This window comes from Barbus barbus, assembly GCF_936440315.1.
Source record: "Barbus barbus genome assembly, chromosome: 34".
NCBI classification, from domain to species: domain Eukaryota; kingdom Metazoa; phylum Chordata; class Actinopteri; order Cypriniformes; family Cyprinidae; genus Barbus; species Barbus barbus.
Window position 1 is genome coordinate 27,455,615 of NC_136762.1, and position 19,342 is coordinate 27,474,956.

At 35.1% G+C, this 19,342-nt stretch overlaps 3 protein-coding genes across 4 annotated transcripts in view; 1 reads left to right on the plus strand and 2 right to left on the minus strand.

Moving 5' to 3' along the window:
- Positions 1-2,889, plus strand: part of LOC306853889 (proprotein convertase subtilisin/kexin type 7-like) — a 24,596-nt gene extending 21,707 nt beyond the window's left edge. Inside the window, exons 16-17 of one of the 2 annotated variants that reach the window (XR_013782778.1) lie at positions 855-2,009; positions 2,555-2,889. Coding sequence is in view for 1 of the 2 variants with exons in the window: in XM_079391556.1 (XP_079247682.1) it covers positions 855-1,082 (228 nt within the window). In the remaining variant the exon portion in view is untranslated. Of the gene's footprint in view, positions 1-854; positions 2,010-2,554 lie in introns of those variants that run through there. The other variant, XM_079391556.1, reaches the window with a different exon arrangement.
- LOC306853890 (transgelin-like) lies at positions 1,957-11,430 on the minus strand. Its single transcript, XM_079391557.1, has 5 exons — positions 11,295-11,430; positions 9,112-9,303; positions 5,651-5,819; positions 2,939-3,041; positions 1,957-2,825 (listed from the first exon to the last, which is right to left on the minus strand). Exons 2-5 carry the CDS (start codon positions 9,289-9,291, stop codon positions 2,678-2,680), a joined length of 600 nt encoding a protein of 199 aa, XP_079247683.1. The 5' UTR covers positions 9,292-9,303; positions 11,295-11,430; the 3' UTR covers positions 1,957-2,677.
- A 1,774-nt stretch (positions 11,431-13,204) lies between these two features.
- Positions 13,205-18,254, minus strand: LOC306854563 (cerebellin-1-like). The gene is made up of 5 exons (XM_079392695.1): positions 18,120-18,254; positions 16,406-16,533; positions 15,636-15,815; positions 15,404-15,535; positions 13,205-13,672 (listed from the first exon to the last, which is right to left on the minus strand). Exons 2-5 carry the CDS (start codon positions 16,506-16,508, stop codon positions 13,368-13,370), a joined length of 720 nt encoding a protein of 239 aa, XP_079248821.1. The 5' UTR covers positions 16,509-16,533; positions 18,120-18,254; the 3' UTR covers positions 13,205-13,367.
- Positions 18,255-19,342: the final 1,088 nt, after the last annotated feature.

The window sequence follows — 19,342 nt, forward strand, 5'->3', positions numbered from 1 at the left end:
AAGCATGAGAAAATAGTCAATTCATTCTTTATAAAGCATTGTCCCAACATTAAGTAAGGAGTTTATAAATACAGCAATGCATGTTTTGTTCTTGAGCATATCTATAATGTTTAATAATTGTATTTTCATACTTTATTAACGATCAATTTATCATTTCTAAATTATTACGTTATATACAAACCAGTTATTTAGCAGTTGTCAGTGGTTCATACGATCATTTAAAAAGTGTAAGGGATTAATAAACTATTTAAATGTACATTTATAAATCTTATTATTTACACAAAATAGTTGCACAGTGTGTTAATAAATGCTTTATTCCTGCTGTAATTCATGATTAGGTCAGGTACGTATAAAACAGGTAGTAGTTGTCAGTCATCTGTTTGTGAGCTCATCTAAAGGGAGGACTGTTTATGCCTTTAAAGCATTTACACAGGAGGTTTTATTTTTAAGTGTACAGTTTAATTTTTGCGTCTTGAAAGAAATATTTCTGTGTTCTGTATCACTTTGTTGTTCAATTAGTTTTTGTTTGGAAGATAACTGAGACTTTAGATCTCCTTTGTAATAGATATGCTTATAAATCAAGATCAAGGCATTTATAAACTGCTGACTAATGCCTATTAATGTTGGGGCAATGCTTTATAAAGGATGAACTGACTATTTACTCATGCTTACCTAATGATTCATAGAGTGCCGTTATTATGAAGTGTTACCAAACAAATGTACTCAACTGTTTTGAACATTGATGATAATAGTAATAAAAGTTTCTTGAAGAGCGAATCAGCATATAATGTAAACTGTTGAGTGAAGCGAGTACCCAGTGAAAGATGGTGACGGTGTTGTTTTGTGGTCTGCAGTCTCTCCTGCTGCTGGGCTGCTTCGCTCTCTTCTGGTCGCTCTATTACACTCTGGAGGTGACCCTCACTCACTGGGACTGGCGCGGGTGCAGTATGAGCCGGACAGGACGCCACAGAGGCTTTCAGGCTGGATCCACGCGCCTAGAGGACAGTCAGGTGGTGGAAATCCAGCCCGAGATGGACAATGAGTCTAAAGTCCCGCTCATTGCTGCTGATGAGAACACGTAGCACTCAGGGAAAACCGGCTCTCTCTTTGTCTCCAATTCTTTTTTTGAAATTTCAGGTTGCGCTTCGATTTTGTTTGAGTATGTGAGCAAATGCTCTATTTTGAGTTGCCTTATTTACTTTTCTTTGATTTATTTGCTGATGTGTTCATGAGAGTGTTACCTGATAAGAGTGCCTGATTTTGAGTGCAGTATTTGAAACACTCAGTGCATATATTGTTTGGGTGATTGAGAGAGAACGTGTGATGTGATTGGCTGAATGAATGATATTTTATGAAGTTTAATATAATGACTTTTTTCTTGATCATGATGCATTGAATGCATCACTATTAGGTCTTTTCTGAGTATAAATACCTCTGACACTTGAATCTTGAAAGACAGAAAGAGATTGTTTAAACTGGAGGTCTGCTTCCCTGCAGACGTTTCACTGAATCTAGCCTTTTTTTCTTTTCTTTGTTTTTTTTACTGAAGTGTGGTATTCTTGTGAACAAGAACTCAGATGTGGTTTGAATAAAAACAAAAAGGGAATCTGTTTAACTATCTCTGTGATCTATGCGTGGGTTACAGTATAAAATCAACACAATGTTTATAGCATGCCAATTCATTTCTGTAATGAGGTGACTGAAGCGGACTATGAGGAATTGATTGGTTGCTAAGAAGTCTTTCTATAAATAGAAGCTTGATCAGAGAATTCTCTCTAAAAGACAAGAAGTTTCTTAACTAGAGCAAGTTGTTACATTTTAAAGCCATTTTTTTTTTTTTTTTGCATTAACATGCTCTACAATAAGAGCAGGAATGTGTGTTACAGAAGTAAATGGGGATCGTTTTGATGTGATGTTGATTTGCAGTCATGCTGCACTCAGATGAAACACAATTCTACTCTTCAACAAAGAACGTTTTAATTAGACCAAACATGTTTCACAAGTACACTGTAAAAAATGATCGTGATTTTAACGGTAAAAAACTGTGAAAATGCTACGGTAAAAACCTGTTACATGGTTAACGGAGAGTTCCTGTAAAATTTACAGGGAAAAACCGTAAACTGACGTTCCCAGAATTCCCTGCATTCCATTTCAAATTCTGTTTGAATTTGACGTTTTTTCTTTGAAATAACTGTTTCTTCTTAGTTTTTTCTTATCAGTTATGTTTATTAGGGTTGTATGTTACATCTAATGTTGTTAAATGAATGTTTATAGCATATTTCAGTTTAATGAGTCTCACCATGATGGTGTTTAGTGCTTGTGTGAATGACACTGTGCACCTTCTGTATAATCTATTGTTTAAAAGTTGCTTGTGATGGGCTTTGGCTCGTCATGTGACTTTCTCATCATCACCTGCATTTGGTGGATATCAGTGTATTTCAAAGGAACAAAACAGATTTCAGTACTTTAATAGGTTGGTATATTAAGATTATATCAGTTAAAGAAATTACTAGTTTTTTACTGTAAATTTTACGAAAATTTTTTTACAATGTAGGGACTGACACCGGGTGTGGAAACTTGTTTTAGTCCTGAGTGGAGTTCTTCTTTCTATATATTTATTACACTGTGGTTCTGGTCATTTGGGATCCGGTGGGGAAGCACGTGGCGAGTGATTGGCTCATGGGTTCATGATCTGTCGAGGTCTGCCGTAGCCTGTCATGCCAGACTGGGACGCCCCTCTATTGGATCCCATCTGCAGACCGATGACGTTCTTCCCTTCTTTCAACTGGTCATCAGAGAAATCTCTCCGGTTCTCCTGAGCTTTCCTGCAAGCAGACAGAGGGCAGATATTTAACATCTCAACAGTAATAAATATTGATTTGATCTATGACCCGTGTCACGTGTGCAGTGCTGTGTCTGTGTGATCGTTGGTACTCACTTGAAGAACCAGTTGGGCTCTCCACGGAAGCAGCCGTCATCTTTTGTAACAGCGATGCTGCCCAGAGCCATGAGTGTCCTCTGCACCGCGGCCAAGTCCTTTCCTGACAGCACAGCAGCAGCAGGATTAAAGCACAGCTCCTTTACACAAACAAGCTATAAAGATGCACAGACATCTTAACTTTCAATTTTCTTGCATTTTGGGATCTAGGATTCCTGCATTTGTTCTAACTGAATCAATTAGATGTTGAATGCTTGTTTATCAGGAACCATTGTCAGAAGATACTCTCTTAAAAGTAAAGGTGCTTAAAAGGTTCTTCACAGCGATGCCACAGAAGAACCATTCAGTCAAAAAGAAGCTTTTGTGGAACAGAAAGGTTCTTCAGATGTTAAAGGTTCTTTATGGAACCATTTAGAGTGTTAAAAATTTCAACTCTTATTTAAACTGTTATATAACTGGGTTGTTGTCAGGGTCATTTCATTTCAAAGGTTATTATTGAATTTATCATATAATGTTTTTACTAATAGTCTTTTTTTTAACTAATGGTTATTGTTACTGATTCTAAATCTAAAGCATTATTATTTTAACCCTATTACAAAAGTAAAAGCAATTTAAAAAAGGTAAGTAAAGGTAAGTAGCTTTAAAAAATCTAACTTATTAAAGGAATAGTTCACCCAAAAATTAGTTTAAAATGTGTCTCTGCATCATACTGAGACACTGATGCAGAGACACATTTCTCCAATAAAGAAAAAAACTCTACATCTTGGGAAAAGAAAAGAGACAAGCAGGTTAGAGAAAGGAAGGATGGGTGATAGTTATGCACTGCAAATAGAAAAAGCATCAGCAAATTAAGAAAACATCTTTATCAGTTTGACAACACGTGCTGCAAATACTCACAACACAACCAAAAACAGAAAAACACAGCAAATACTCATAACACACACACACACAAAACGAGCTACAAGTAGCACAGACCCCAACAATGCTTACGAAAATTAACCATGATTTTATTATAGTAAAATTAGTAACCCTATATTGATCACCATTTGTATAACCACAGTCGTACAAATACTATGGTTAAACTAGGTTAGTGTGGCATGGTTTAACTACAGTAACTATTTTTTATTTGTATTTATTTTTTTATAAAATAATTAAATGTATATATAATATATAGGCTAGATATTTCTTTATTTTAATAGTAAAGCCATGATTATTTTTTTAAGTTAAAAGTATCCAGCTTGCATTTCACACTTGCGGTAATTGTGCAGTATTTCATCAGCTTATTTAGGCTAATAATACCCCCCCCCCCCCCCCCCAAAAAAAAAAGTTAAGGCATTATATGATCAGGATGTTAAAATAAACAAAAAGGTCACCTTTCAGAGTAGACATTTAAAAGCACATCCCAGCTAGGTTCGTCGCTTGTTGCGGTTCCCTTAAACATTTCCGATGTAGTCTGTGCATATTTGCAGCTCGTTCGTATTTGTTCGTGTTGTGAGTAGGCAATTTGCAGTGCATTTCTGTTTTTGGTTGTGTTGTGAGTATTTGCAGCACACGTGCTGTCAGACAGATGAAGATGTTTTCTTAATTTGCAGGTGTTTTTTTTCTTTTTGCATTTGTTTTTTAATTTGCAGCACATTGAGCTCTCTTGGCCACCGTAGATTAGGGATGGGTTGATACAAATGATTTTGTTTTCGATACTATAACGATACTTTTAAAGGCCAGTATCGTCGATATCGTTACAGATATGATACTTCTAAACTGAACTTTAAAATTATGAAATTTATCGTTAAATTACTAAAATGGGTATGATACCCACTTCACTTTATATTTGAAATGCATTTTAATATTCAATACGCCTTAATTGCAACTCATTAGGTCATATTTTTGTTTACACATAGTTAAAATATATTTACTGTACTGGTAACCATGGAAATACAAATACTATAGTTGAACTAGGTCACTTTAGTAAAACCATGGTTCATTTTCATAAGGGACTGCCAGTGACAGACTGTTGCATGCATAAAATACAACCTTTTTATTCTGACTGTATGATTTATATTATCATTGATTGACTGGTTCTGTCTTGCAACATATGCATATGTTCAGATGAGCAGGAAAATAGTTCTATCCTACACAATTATTTGCTAACATAGGTTATTCAATGCATATTGTATGTATTAATTTTTTGTCAAATAAACAAAAATCACTGGTAAATAAAACACACCTTAGTATTGATATTTTTTATTTGAGTATCGATATTTTTGATACTCGCATCAGTATTGATATATCGATACTTCATGAACGATACACACATCCCTACCATAGATATTACTGGGTTGAAGGTTAATGCAAAATTGGTTAATAACTAGACCTACTAGACCTAACTACTTTGTACTAAGAAATATTATGCAACAAAAAGGATGCTTTTCCCCATAACAGAGGTGATATTTAAAAAAAATAAATAAAAGCATTTCAGATTTAATTACACAAATGATTACTGCATAAATGATCGCCTAGTTCTAGTTTAGTTTAGCTTTGTCTCATGCCATACATTAAAAATTATTCAACTTTATTTAACAAACTTATTTAAAGTTAGCTGATAATGTTAAGTTAATAATGTAAACTGAAAATTTTAAACATATATTAAATGCTCAATTTTGATATGGGATATGAATGTTTATCACAAACATATATTTCTTTTGTTGAACTCACCCTCCCACAGATCTACGGTCTGAAACATGTCGGTTTTGACGACGCCGTATTGCTCCGCAGCGTTGAGGAACTGTGAGATCTGCTCCATCTGTTTGAAGGCCATGCTGGAGCTCTGGATCTTCTTCACAGGCTTGTGCTTACACAGAGTATTGATGAGCTCACACAAAACCTGAGAACGGTACAGAAAACAAGATTAGACAACAAGAAAACAAACCACTGATGTGGGTACAGTTGAACCACTGATGGCAGATGGACTATTATGACCATGCCTTTCATGCTTCTCTGGGCCTTGACAGTGTCATTTACTTGGTCAATGGGACAGTCACAAGCCTCCTGGTTCTCATCCCAAATATCTTAAATTGTGTTCCGAAGACGAACAAAGCTTTTACGGGTTTGGAACGACATGGGGGTAAGTGATTAATGACAAAATGTTCATTTTTGTTTACAAATAACACTTCAGTTAATTCCCATCATTAGTAACAGTTTCCCCGGGGGATAAATAAAGTTAATATTAGTCTTATATTAATAATAATACTTCATTAACATTGTGATTTATTATCCCTGTTATAGTTTTATTTAGTCAAAAACCAACTAGATATATTTTTCACCATGTTTTCAAGTTATCTATCTCATGTCCAAAAGAAATGTAGAAAGAATGCACAAACTGAAAATACTAAATACTTTTGTGATCTATTTCCATTTGTTATTTTCAAAAGGGAAATACTGACATGGATGTTTACAGAGCAGAGATCACCTTTTTTAATTCCAATGGGAGAGATGGAGTTTTGTTTGACTTTATTATTATTATTATTATTTGTGCTGTATTATTTATATTTATTATTCACGCACCATCTGGTCCAAATGAATATCAGCAAAATGTTTTTTTTTCTGGATTCAGCTACAACATAATGTGTTCAAGAGTTTGTCTTGTTAAAAGAATTCAAGGTAATTTTAAAGGATTTGGTTTATCTGATTGTAACTGTTTAATTTGCATCTGATTGTAGCTGACTGATAATTTATGAGATGACTTACAGTGGTGGCCAAAATTGTTAGAACACCTAACAGATCTGAAAATATTGACCGTTTTTGCCTCCAAAACATTACTTAATTTCATAATGTTCATGAAACATGCAGATGGTTGCTCTGAGCACAAAACATATCAGATGAAGTGAGTCATACTGTTTTTTTTATCCACTTTTAATTTTAATATTTGGTATGTCCATCTTTTGCAGCGCTTACAGCAGCACATCTCTCTGGCATAGAGTCAATATATGAGAACGTCAACACTATTGTTATCCCATGCCTTCTGCAACTCAAGCCAAAGGCTTTCCTTTGAATCTACAACAGATCTGTCCATTTTATTTTCCAACTCGCTCCAAACTTGCTTGATGGGGTTGAGGTCTGGACTTTGAGAGGGGCAGTCTATGGTTTTCAGTGTTCCAGCAGATTCCTTCCATCGCAGGTAGATCTGGTAATAGTTCATTTTATGGGTATTGTGATGGCCAATTCAACAAAAACAACTGAAACCTGTTAAATATTCCACGTGTACAACTGTACAACCCGAATTCCAGAAATGTTGGGCCGTTTTTTTAATTTGAATAAAATAAAAACTAAAAGACTTTCAAATCACATGAGACAATATTTTATTCACAATAGAACATAGAGAACATAACAAATGTTTAAACTGAGAAATTGTACACTTTTATCCACTAAATGAGCTCATTTCAAATTTGATGCCTAACACAGGGGGCACGGGGGCTACAAAGGGCTGAAAAAGCAAGATATTTTGAAAAGATTCAGCTGGGAGAACATCTAGCAACTAATTCAGTTAAATGGCATCAGGTCTGTAACATGATTAGCTATAAAAGGGATGTCTTATAGAGGCAGAGTCTCTCAAAAGTAAAGATGGGCAGAGGCTCTCCAATCTGTGAAAGCGTGCGTTAAAAGATTGTGGAATACTTTAAAAACAACGTTCCTCAACGTCAAATTGCAAAGGCTTTGCAAATATCATCTACAGTGCATAACATCATCAAAAGATTCAGAGAAACTGAAGAAATCTCTGTGAGTAAGGGACAAGGCCGAAGACCTTTATTGGATGCCCGTGGTCTTCGGGCCGTCAGACGACACTGCATCACTCATCGGCATGATTCTGTCACTGACATTAGTAAATGGGCCCAGGAATACTTCCAGAAACCACTGTCGGTAAACACAATCCGCCGTGCCATCTGCAGATGCCAACTAAAGCTCTATCATGCAAAAAGGAAGCCATATGTGAACATGGTCCAGAAGTACCATTGTGTCCTGTGGGCCAAGGCTCATTTAAAATGGACCGTTTCAAAGTGGGAAAGTGTTCTATGGTCAGACGAGTCCAAATTTGATATTCTTGTTGGAAATCCCGGACGCCGTGTTCTCCAGGCTAAAGAGGAGGGAGACCTTCCAGCGTGTTATCAGCGTTCAGTTCAAAAGCCAGCATCTCTGATGGTATGGGGTGCATAAGTGGATATGGTATGGGCAGCTTGCATGTTTTTGTATATAAAGGTTTTAGAGCAACATATGCTCCCCTCCAGACGACATCAAATAGTAGAGCATGGCGCTAGCAACGCCAAGGTCATGGGTTCGATTCCCAGGGAAAGCAAGAGCTGATAAAATGTAAAAACTGTAACTTGAATGCAATGTAAGTCGCTTTGGATAAAAGCGTCTGCTAAATGCATAAATGTAAATATTACAACAGCATGGCTTCGTAGTAGAAGAGTCCGGGTGCTGAATTGGCCTGCCTGCAGTTCAGATCTATCACCTATAGAGAACATTTGGTGCATCATTAAACAAAACATACGTCAACGATGACCACGAACTCTTCAGCAGCTGGAAACCTATATTAGGCAAGAATGGGACCAAATTCCAACACCAAAACTCCAGAAACTCATAACCTCTATGCCCAGATGTCTTCAAACTGTTTTGAAAAGAAGAGGAGATGCTACACCATGGTAAACATGCCCCCGTCCCAACTATTTTGAGACCTGTAGCAGGCATCAAATTGGAAATGAGCTCATTTTGTGCATAAAATTGTAAGATTTCTCAGTTTAAACATTTGTTATGCTATCTATGTTCTACTGTGAATAAAATATTGGCTCATGTGATTTTAAATTCTTTTAGTTTTCATTTTATTCAAAAAAAAAAAAAAAAACGTCCCAACATTTCCAGAATTCAGGTTGTATATACACTTAAAATTTATTTTATGTACATGTCTTTTCTAAAGGATTATTTTTGTGAAACTTCATGTGTTGCTTGTCTTGACCTGAACACTCTTGCAAAAGAGATTTTTAAATCTCAAGGTTTTTTATTTTCTTGGTTAAAGGATAGATAGATAAAATGCTGTCAAAGTCTGCTTCTTGGCAGCCTTTACTTAAAAGTACATGTTGCTTGCATGATTGCAGTGAGGACACCACACATGCATGACTTACACATCCGTCTTTGAGCCAGGTCTGGAAACCCAGTTTTCCAGCCTCTGGTTTTTCAACCCCAGAGCCACACTGAGTCACGATCCACTCCACCAAACGCACCTCCAGCTCAGGGTCGTACTTCTGCTCGATTTTATCCTGCACTTGGCGGCTCATCCCATAAGATGGACCCTTGTTTGCCATAGTTGAAGCTCCCTGCGTAGAAGAGCAGTCAATAGTATATTAAGTTTCATAATATGTGCAATTCCATGTTAGATTTATTATAATTTTGTATTGTTTTTGTTCCAGTGTAGTCTGTCTGAAAGTTTCCTCTATCAAATGTTATTAGACATTTTCAACATGAATAATGCTTGTTTGTTGTTGTGTAAAGATACAAAACAAGAGCACAGTTGGGGGAAGTTTTTCATTATTTTACCTTTCCTGACATCCTCTTCTCCTGAAACAAACTTTTATAAATTAAGCTAAACACCATCAGAATAAAGTGTAAAAAGCCATTGATGCAATTGGAAGCAGCCATAAAGCCATAAAATCGAAGTACAAATCATGCTTATAAATGTTGTGCCGTGTAAACAGTCCACCATTTGTAATGGCAAACAGTTCAGCTCAATTATAAAAAAATATGTTATGTCAAATGGATACTTGAGCTAAACTGTTATACAAAAAGCAACCATAGAGGCAGAGGCTGAGAGATTCACATGTTCATATAGTCCTTGAGTGGAGGTGGATGGGGAAATCAGTACTGTACAGCTGAATAAGACAGGATCAGATGAACATGTTCCTCCAGAAACACCATCAGTAACATTCACACATTTCAGCAGTCTGTAACACCATCAAAGCGAAGCTCAAATCACACACACACCCTTCACCTGTGCTGCCATTCTGTGCTTTACGAAGTTCCTCTGAAGTCCCAACCTTAAGGAATGAGTTTAAAGTCATTCATCCTATGAGCATTACATCTGCACCTTTTTGTTGAATTAATTAATTAGTTATTATTTGTATAATATTATTTATTTCAGGACAAATAGTAAAAGATTATATGCTAAAATGTTATATATATATATTTTTTTTTAATTTTATATAAAATGATATAATAAAAGGTTATTGGTTATAATAAACCAATATAAATGTGTTAAATGTAAATGGTTTCTGGTTTTCCAGAACATTATACATTAGATTACACATTACCAAACCAGAGGTGAAGTTAGTCCTCAGAAAAAGTGCTTATATTTTCTAATGCTATGACATTTACACATTTGTAAGTGTCTTTTAAATGGATAGTTCACCCAAAAATGAAAATCCTGTCATCATTTGCACACCATTTACACACATTCACTTCCATAGTATTTTTCCCCCAAACTGTGGAAGTCAATGGGGACCAGCAACTGTTTGATTACTGATATTCTTCAAAATATCTTCTTTTGCGTTCAACAGAAAAATGAAAGTTATACAGGTTTGGAATAACCGGAGGGTGAATAAATGATGACAGAATTATAATTTTTTGGGGGGTGAACTATCCCTTTAAATTTCCATATCATTTTACATATCAGTTTTGCATAAGGCATTTGTAATCTACACCTGTATATGAGCATTTATCCTCAAAGTTCAGGCTGGCTTGTTCATGAAGCTGACTGGTTGATTCATTAATGCCTCCACTTCATCTATCTATCAATTAAACTAATAATAAACATAAATAATGTCCATATTTAGTTAAGTATGTTATTACTATTATTTATTTAATGTATTTTTTTCATAGTCTTTTCTTACCATGATCTCTGATATTCTTACCAGTGCTGCGGTTTTGTAGCTTTTAGTTCTGAATCAATGATAATTTAATCATAGGGCATTTAGAATAGATTACGTCTGCATTAAAAGTTTATGAAGAAAGATATGTGTTTGATACAAACGCTGTTATTAAAATGTATAAGGTCACAACAAAAAAAGAAGCTCAGAGTTCAAATAATGCAGAAACACTGAAGTGAACCTGATAACTACTTGCAATCAAAAAGTCATGGAAAAGACAAAAAATACTGCATTTAAACAATTTTTTCAGGTCTGGTCTTTAAAAAAAAATAAATAAAATAGCACGTAGGTTATGTATTATAGAGTTGCATGGATTATTACAATATGTCATTTAAAAGCCACAACCTGACTGAAAGGAATTGAAAGCATATGAAAAACATACTTACTCTAGTGAAAATGAAGATGACTTTGTCGTTCGTACAGGCACCAGTCACCCTGGAGCTTTATGTTCAGCAGAGTCGCCCCTATCGCTGTTTCAAGAGGAGATGTCTTTTCCATTAGAGAAATAAAATTCGGTGAGAGGGGGCAGAGAAAAGGAAATCGACGCCTTAAAAGGACATGCTGTTTTTCTCAAGCCCACCCTCCTCTCTGCTCTGCACTTAAGCTTTCTGGTTCGGCCCTTTGTTAAAGCAAAGCCTTATTTGGGAAGAGGCTTGGATGAGGACAGGAACCAAGCCAAGAGTCTGTAGTTTGGTCAGAGAGCCGAATTCTCCAAATACCACATCACTGCATCAGAGGAAGGCTGCGTGAGCGCCTGCTGGAAGCTCGAGGTGGAGCTGGAAATAAGCTTTGAGTTTAGACAGAGACATACATGGAATAGTTTGACAGATGGACTGTATAGATTAGATTAATACACATTGAGACGCAGAGCACGGTCTGTCAGCGGTACGGTATATAAGGTATTTTGATGCAGAAGCATTGGCAGAGGGGAAATAAGAGAGAGCTGAAGCTAGATGATTTACTGACACTTAGGAAGCAAGCGCTAACAAGGCCTTCTATGTACAAAATACTCCCCAGTGTGTGTTCAATACTACGTTATCTAATGTTGAAAGCATGCAATACTATATTTTAATCACACTTTATTTTAAGATCCAATTCCCAATATTAAAGAACTATGAACTATGACTTCCGCCGCATTAGTAGTTAGTTTAGGTATGGGGTTTATGATTAAAGAGATTAAAATATGGTCATGCAGAATAAGGCATTAATATGTGCTTTATTAGTACTAATACTAAGTACTTGTCATATCTCATATTTGTGTGCTTCTTTATAAGGATTGATTATGCTGAAAAAATTATATGATGTTATATTAGGATCACAGTAAAACTCCTGAAAACTTTCCAAATGACCTTTATGTATACAGATATTATTATTATATCCTATTCTAGACATAGACTTTCATTCGTAAATATTAAAATCTAACATACAATTATTCTCTATTTAAAACAATATTAGTTCATTGCCATTTTCATTGTATTATATGAAAGTGATTTTATGAAGTTGTTTTCCCCCTCAACATGAATGCAGATGTATGCATGCATTTATTCATATATTGTTAGGCAAGGACAACATTTCCTTCACACATGACAGCCCACCCCAAGTGAATAGTGATGTACAGTACCTGCGTATATAAAGTATTTACATTCAAACTAGCAATAATTAAATAATAATAAACAAATCAATTAAAGCTGTCTCCTTTCACTTCTGGGTTATGATTTGACTTGTGATGCTGATAAATAGATTGAAAATAGATAGTATTACTTGCATTAAAGTTTTAGCAGAAAGTAGATACTGCTGTGTAAAACGTTTAGAGAGAGAGAGAGAGAATAGTATATCGAATAGTAAGGGAAACAGTAGTCATGACAAACATTTCAGAAAGTAGTATGCTGGATTGCTGTCATCATTTGGGGTAACACTTTACTTATAGCCTTTATGAATAATGCATTATATAAGTAGCTTTAATACATTAATTATGCCTTGTAATGTACCTTTTATTGCATTGTACATTCTCATGAATAATTGTAACCACATTTAATACATTATAACACTTAGCAATTCATTGTTACACTATGCATTTTAAATTACAACACGATATCATGTATTACAACACACATTATGAGTAATGCAATAGCCTTTAATAACCCTTTATAATGCATTATACATAAAGGCTTTAAGTAAATTGTTACCACATTTAGTTATCATTTTATAGATAAATATGGTTTTATATTTTTATTCCTTATATAAAAAGCTAGCATATAAAACGGTCAACGAACTAGAAGGAATAAGCATCACAGAAAACTATTAAAGTCACCTTTATTCATAAAGCCAAATACTTTATGTACATGTTCATTTAGTCACTTTTATGACAATTTTATATGAAGACTGCCAGATTCACACCCAGACATCTTGTTTAATCTCTGATGAAGATAGCTGTGTATGTGTGTACAGTTATGGTTTTCTCATTGCTCAGAGATGGGATAGACCAGGTATCCGCTGAAGGTGTTTTGGCCCTGGGTGTCTCCACACAGCTGTCTGCCTGACAGCAGCTCCACATACACCTGACAGCCCTGTCTGAGCTGCAGAAGAACCGTCTGAGAGCTGCTGTCCTCCGAATCCTCACGGTTATCTTCCCAGGACGAGGCGATCAGCTGGCTGTTCTTCATCAGCTGCACCTTCTGGTAGAGCCGCTGACCTGCACTGCCAACGCTGGAGTACGCCGTGAAGGAGAAGGAGTAGAGGCCAGCGTGAGGAGCCGTGAATGTGCCTGTGAAGAATCAGGGTCCGGTTGATGTTTGCTTGCCTTATTCTGTTCAAACTTACTGTGAGAAGTTGGCTCTACAAGGACTACGTGAACTGGATGCATTGCATTGCATGAGTCTAAACAGGATATCATTTAAATGTGACCCTAGACCACAAAACCAGTCATAAGGGTCAATTTTTCGAAATTGGGATTTATACATCCCATGAAAACTGAATAAATAATCTTTCCATTGATGTATGGTTTGTTATGATCAAACAATATTTGTCTGAGATACAACTATTTGAAAATCTGGAATCTGAGGGAGCAAAAAAATCTAAATATTGAGAAAATCTCCTTTAAAGTTGTTCAAATGAAGTTCTTAGCAATGCATATTACTAATCAAAAATGAAGTTTTGATATATTTACGGTAGGATATTTACTAAATATCTTCATGGAACATGATCTTTACTTAATATCCTAATGATTTTTGGCATAAAATAAACATCTATTTTTTTTTACCCATACAATGTATAAAAAGTTAAGTGACAATTAACAATTGTACTTTAAAATTAATTACTTAATCATTTTAAGGTAACTGGTTTCCTCAATTTTTTAAAGTAAAGTTAACTGATCAGTTTTTACACTGATGAGAAGCCTATTTATGAAATACTGTGTGTCATCAAGCCAGAGTAAAACAAGCAAAGGTTCACAAAAGTACAGTATTTCATTGTGTTTGGGGCAAATATCTGCGCTCCTTTAATGCTGAATTTGGGAGCTATAGCTAACTGCTGTAATTACTGTAAAAAAAATAAAAAAAAATGTTTCATCTTAAAATAAATTGGTACCTCGCTGACTTAAATTTTTTGGTTTTGTCAACTAAAATATTCCATTTGTCCCTTAAATTAACATTGAGTATCTTAAAATTTCAAGTTGACTAAACTAATAATTTTAAGTCAGCGGGGGTAACAAATTATTTTAAGTTGAAACAACTTTCTGAAACATTTTTTTTTACAGAGTACAAATATACCCCAGCGACTTAAGACTGGTTTTGTAGGTTAATCAGTTGCATATGGAATTACTTGACTTCATCATGATTCAATTATATATAACAAAACTGCTAGTATGCTTTTTTCTAGCTTAAAACTGTTATGCATTACTCCAGAGGTAGACTTTATAATACGAATAAATACGAATGCCATGACTATTCAACATTTCACATATTGTCATACAAGCTGACAAGAAGCACAGGCAAGCAAATCAACAATGAAGCCACATAAATAGTTTTTTATAAAAAAGACGCTCAAAGTTTTAGATCAGAAGCTTACCAGCTTTTGTATGACAGCCATTTTTTTAAATACGTTTTTCATAGACGTCATATTTTAAACAACTAAGTCGAACTGCATCTTACCTGTGAAATATTATTATGGTATGTGTTATCAAAATACTTTCATCAGTTTGAAAACAAAGCTTTCAGATGTTTTATGCATCATTTACATGTGGTTTGGAGCAGGTGAACATTTTTTTTGTGTACCAACTAAAATTTTGAAAATACAAATACTTTCATAAATCCGATAATTTACATCAAAACAGCTTAAAAAATAATTTAGACAAAACCTTATTCTGCTTGTGCTTCATAGACTACTGTGACCGCAGCATTATAGTCTCCTGTTTTCCACTCATTTCCTGACGTTCTGGTTTTTGACGCTGCCCTGAAATATGAAGCAGCATTGGCACAGTGTAATGTGGCCTGCTTACCCAAAGCAGGATTGTAGCCATTGCCCTGATTGAGGGAGACAGACTGGTAAGAGATAGACACATTGCTGGTAAACGGCCCAAAACATCCACTCATTGGAAGCATCGCAGCAGTGAAGGCTATTTTGCATCCAGCTTCAGGAAGGGACAGAAAGCAAGGAACATATGACAGTTCAAATTAAGATTTTAATATTTTTTAATTCCAAAATGATAAGCAAATATGAGGCAGCAATACCTGTGAGCTCCTCTATTTGGCTGTTCAGATGAGACAGTCCTTCCCATAAGCCAACCATACGCATGAACGTGGCCTCCTCCAGCTCAAACAGAGGCTGTGCCACACAACAGCAGCTCTGCTGTCTACTGAAGGCACATTCACAGTCCCATCCGCCGCAGGGCAGGGACCCCGTGTAACTCACTGATGAGAGATCAATGACAAAAATGTCAGGAAAAAAGTACACTACCACTCAAAAGGTTTTGAACAGTAAGATTTTTTAAATTATTATTTTTAAAGAAGTCTTTTCTGCTCACTAAGCCTGCATTTATTTGATCCAAAATACAGCAAAAGCAGTAATATTGTGAAATATTTTTGTTATTTAAAATAACTGCCTTCTATTTGAATATATTTTAAAATATAATTGATTTCTGTGATCAAAAAGATGAATTTTGAACATAATAAATAAATGTTTTTTTGAGCAGCAAATCGGAATATGTGACCCTGGACCACAAAACCAGTCATAAGGGTCAATTTTGTGAAATTGAGATTTATACACATTTATACAAAGCTGAATAACTAATCTTTCCATTGATGTATGGTTTGTTAGGATCGGACAATATTTGTCTGAGATACAACTATTTGAAAATCTGGAATCTGAGGGAGCAAAAAAATCTAAATATTGAGAAAACATTACAAATCTTTCTGTTCAAAAACTTTTGACTGGTAGTGTAGAAGTGAGACAAAGACCTGCAAAACCTGTATTCATATGAACAAATGATCAACTTCTTCACCAGCAGATTGGCGCAGGAGGTCAAAGGCAGCGGTAGCCTCCACTCGTGAGCAGAGACTGAGAGCCATCGCTGCACACAGAGCAGCTGCTGTAAGCGTCTTCATCCTCAGCGTGCAGAGTCCAGCGGCCCTTAAAATACAGCTCATTTAAACCTTGAATGATTGAACACTTTTACAGGTTAAAACAGAAACAAATAAACTTATAAAAATGAAGAAAGGCATACTCTAGGTCTGTAATACAGTGTTCCCAGACATGTTTCTGGAGGCACATCAACAGCACACACTTTGGTTGTCTTTCTTATCAGAGAAGTTGTTATTATATATTACCAACCTCCACAAACACTGGAGAGAGCTTGATGGTCAACTTGGATCATGTATGCGTGTCTTCAGTATAAATTACATTATAGCCTTAATTTCATTGAATTGCTGTCAGAGTTAGTCATTGTTTGAGGATACCAAAAATTTTTATCATAAACTGAATCTTACCTGCCACTAAATTGCCTGTGATTGTACAACTGATCTTCCTATGATAGGACACACAACTAATTAAAATAAATCACTCTAGAATCCATCTAGAATAGTACTTTTCCTGTATCCTGAGGGTAAACAATAACACATCTCTTTTAATTCAACTAAAAGCCTGAAAAAAAAACTGACATATATAAAGACATGAATTTCACAAACTTTATGTTTCAATCCAGATTTTAGTTGCTCCTCTGAAGCTCTCATTACTGCAGTCCCCGAACCAGTAAACATAGCTATTGTTCCTGGTGGACCGTTAAAAAATGCTTAACGCTAGGCTCCCCCAAAACCTGCAAAAATCAGCCAATCAGATTTAGACTTTTGTCTTTGTGAAAGCGTTTCCAGTTTGAAGAATCAAGAATTTTGATTGAAGAATTTTGTAACAAAAACAGAAATTTGCAGAAGCTAAAATACGTCACCATAAAAATTACAGCGTTAGGTTTTTAAAATCATTTAAAAACATAAAAAATGAACAGCAAAAACAAAAAAGACCCCTAGCTGCCTGTCCTGTGCTAGACTAACTGAGATTTGTCACAATACTTTATACTGTTGCTCTGATTGCTTCCATTGTTATTCTCATTTGTAAGTTGTTTTGGATAAAAGCGTCTGCTAAATGATTAAATGTAAAAATAAATGTAATCACAACCAAAGGCAGGCTAAATACATCTAAACATAAACCAGATCTATGTGAGTTAGTATTAATATAAAACAATTACTTGCTAGAAACAAGTGACTAACCGCTTCATTGCTAGATTTTCCTTAGCTGTTTACAATATATAATTGATTATATGTTTGTATGTTGGTTTAGGTCACACTATTTGGATAGTCCACTTTAGACATTCTATTGTGCAACTAAACGCCAACTAACATTCATTAGAGTATTAGTAGACTGTTAGGTTAGGGTTAGTAGAATAAGTTGACATGTATTTATGAAGTAAAATATCCATCAAAATAGTGTTAGAAGACATTAAGCAGTCAGTCACTAATACTCTAATGATTGCTAGTTGACATGGAGTTACAAAGTTACTTATAGTAAGTAGAGTAAGTCTAAAGTGGACTATCAAAATAAAGTGTTTCTGAATTTTACATTTAATCAGATCTGTTTATGTAGTATACTGCAAAGCTGCGCGTTAACAAATGTAAATATAATATTTTGTCACTTTTTCTTTAATAATATATTTTTGAAATACTCACTGTGATGAAGATAACAGATCAGGTGCAGAAGAATTGAGTCAGTTAAAGACAAAAATGGAGTTGTAAGTGGAGCTTTCTGTGCAGCTTTATGCAGTGGGTGGAGTTGCTCACAGAGTAGCTCGGCCTCCGAAGCATCTGATAAGAAAGAATATGAGACACCACAATATCTTTCATTTGACCCACTTATATGAATGCATGAAAAGGTTATTTGTTACTGATACCCACAATAATATTTATAACCAGGATACATTCAGCTCCTCATGGACTGCAGATAATGATATCATTCCCTCTGCTGTGTGATTGTTCACGTCATTTGTGTATTATTACTGAATGTAGCCAAATCTGAAGACTCAATCTAGAGGTGGGAGCAGGATTTGGTGTCCTGATTCTCAGGAAGGGTGTAGACTAGAGAAAGATGTGAATCTATGATCATTCTATTATAATGTTGTCCCAAAGCTTGATAACAACTCTTTCATGAATGTTGTGTAAGAATGAAGGGATATATATAATGCAACAGAGAAGGAGTTTGACTGTGAGACGGCCATCGAAGCCAACATTTCCACCTTTAAATGAATCATTGATAATCAATGGTATATGCTTATCACAAATGTACCATTTCATTTGTGTAAAACTATTCAAATTGCATAAATTTATTCAAATGTAGAAAGCACTGTGATAGAGCTTGTTTCAATGCACCCTTAAAAAACACACACTCTAACATATGAAAATAAAGCCATGTGTAAGCACATATCGCTGATTTACATTTATTATAATAAATAATATGTTGATGTACCATGTATATGTATTTGAATTGTAAACATTGCTTTTTTATTTCAACAAAATATACTTTAACACGATGTTAAACTAACATAACATTGATTCAGTGATATTACCATCTTTTTTTTTTTTCAACATTTCAGAATTTCAACATTGTTCAACCGAGGGTGCAAAAGTAATGTTGAATCAATATAATTTTGTAACATTAATTCAATGCAATAAGCACTGACCCATCAACATTGACATGACATTGTTTGAATGGTTGCTTGCTGTCTGGGAAAGGACAGGAAAAGAAGGACAGGAAAAAGAAGGACAGGAAAAGAAGTTGAGCAGGTGGGCTCTCTTATATATTTAAGTACAGAAACTATTTCCCATCTTCCCAATACAGTTAAATGTAAAAACAAGCTTTCAAAGGGTTGTAAACCAGACAAGCAAGACAGTTTTAT

Bases quoted from the DNA above. Each gene is read 5' to 3' on its own strand.
- LOC306853890 (XM_079391557.1), bottom strand. From the start codon at position 9,291: ATGGCAAACAAGGGTCCATCTTATGGGATGAGCCGCCAAGTGCAGGAT. The intron at 5,820-9,111 runs GTAAGTCATGCA...TACCGTTCTCAG, and splicing joins CCTGGCTCAAAGACGGATGT to GTTTTGTGTGAGCTCATCAA. The intron at 3,042-5,650 runs GTGAGTTCAACA...CTGTGCTGTCAG, and splicing joins GACCGTAGATCTGTGGGAGG to GAAAGGACTTGGCCGCGGTG.
- LOC306854563 (XM_079392695.1), bottom strand. From the start codon at position 16,508: ATGAAGACGCTTACAGCAGCTGCTCTGTGTGCAGCGATGGCTCTCAGT. The intron at 15,816-16,405 runs GTGAAGAAGTTG...ATCTCTCATCAG, and splicing joins CCTCCTGCGCCAATCTGCTG to TGAGTTACACGGGGTCCCTG. The intron at 15,536-15,635 runs GTATTGCTGCCT...CCCTTCCTGAAG, and splicing joins CCAAATAGAGGAGCTCACAG to CTGGATGCAAAATAGCCTTC.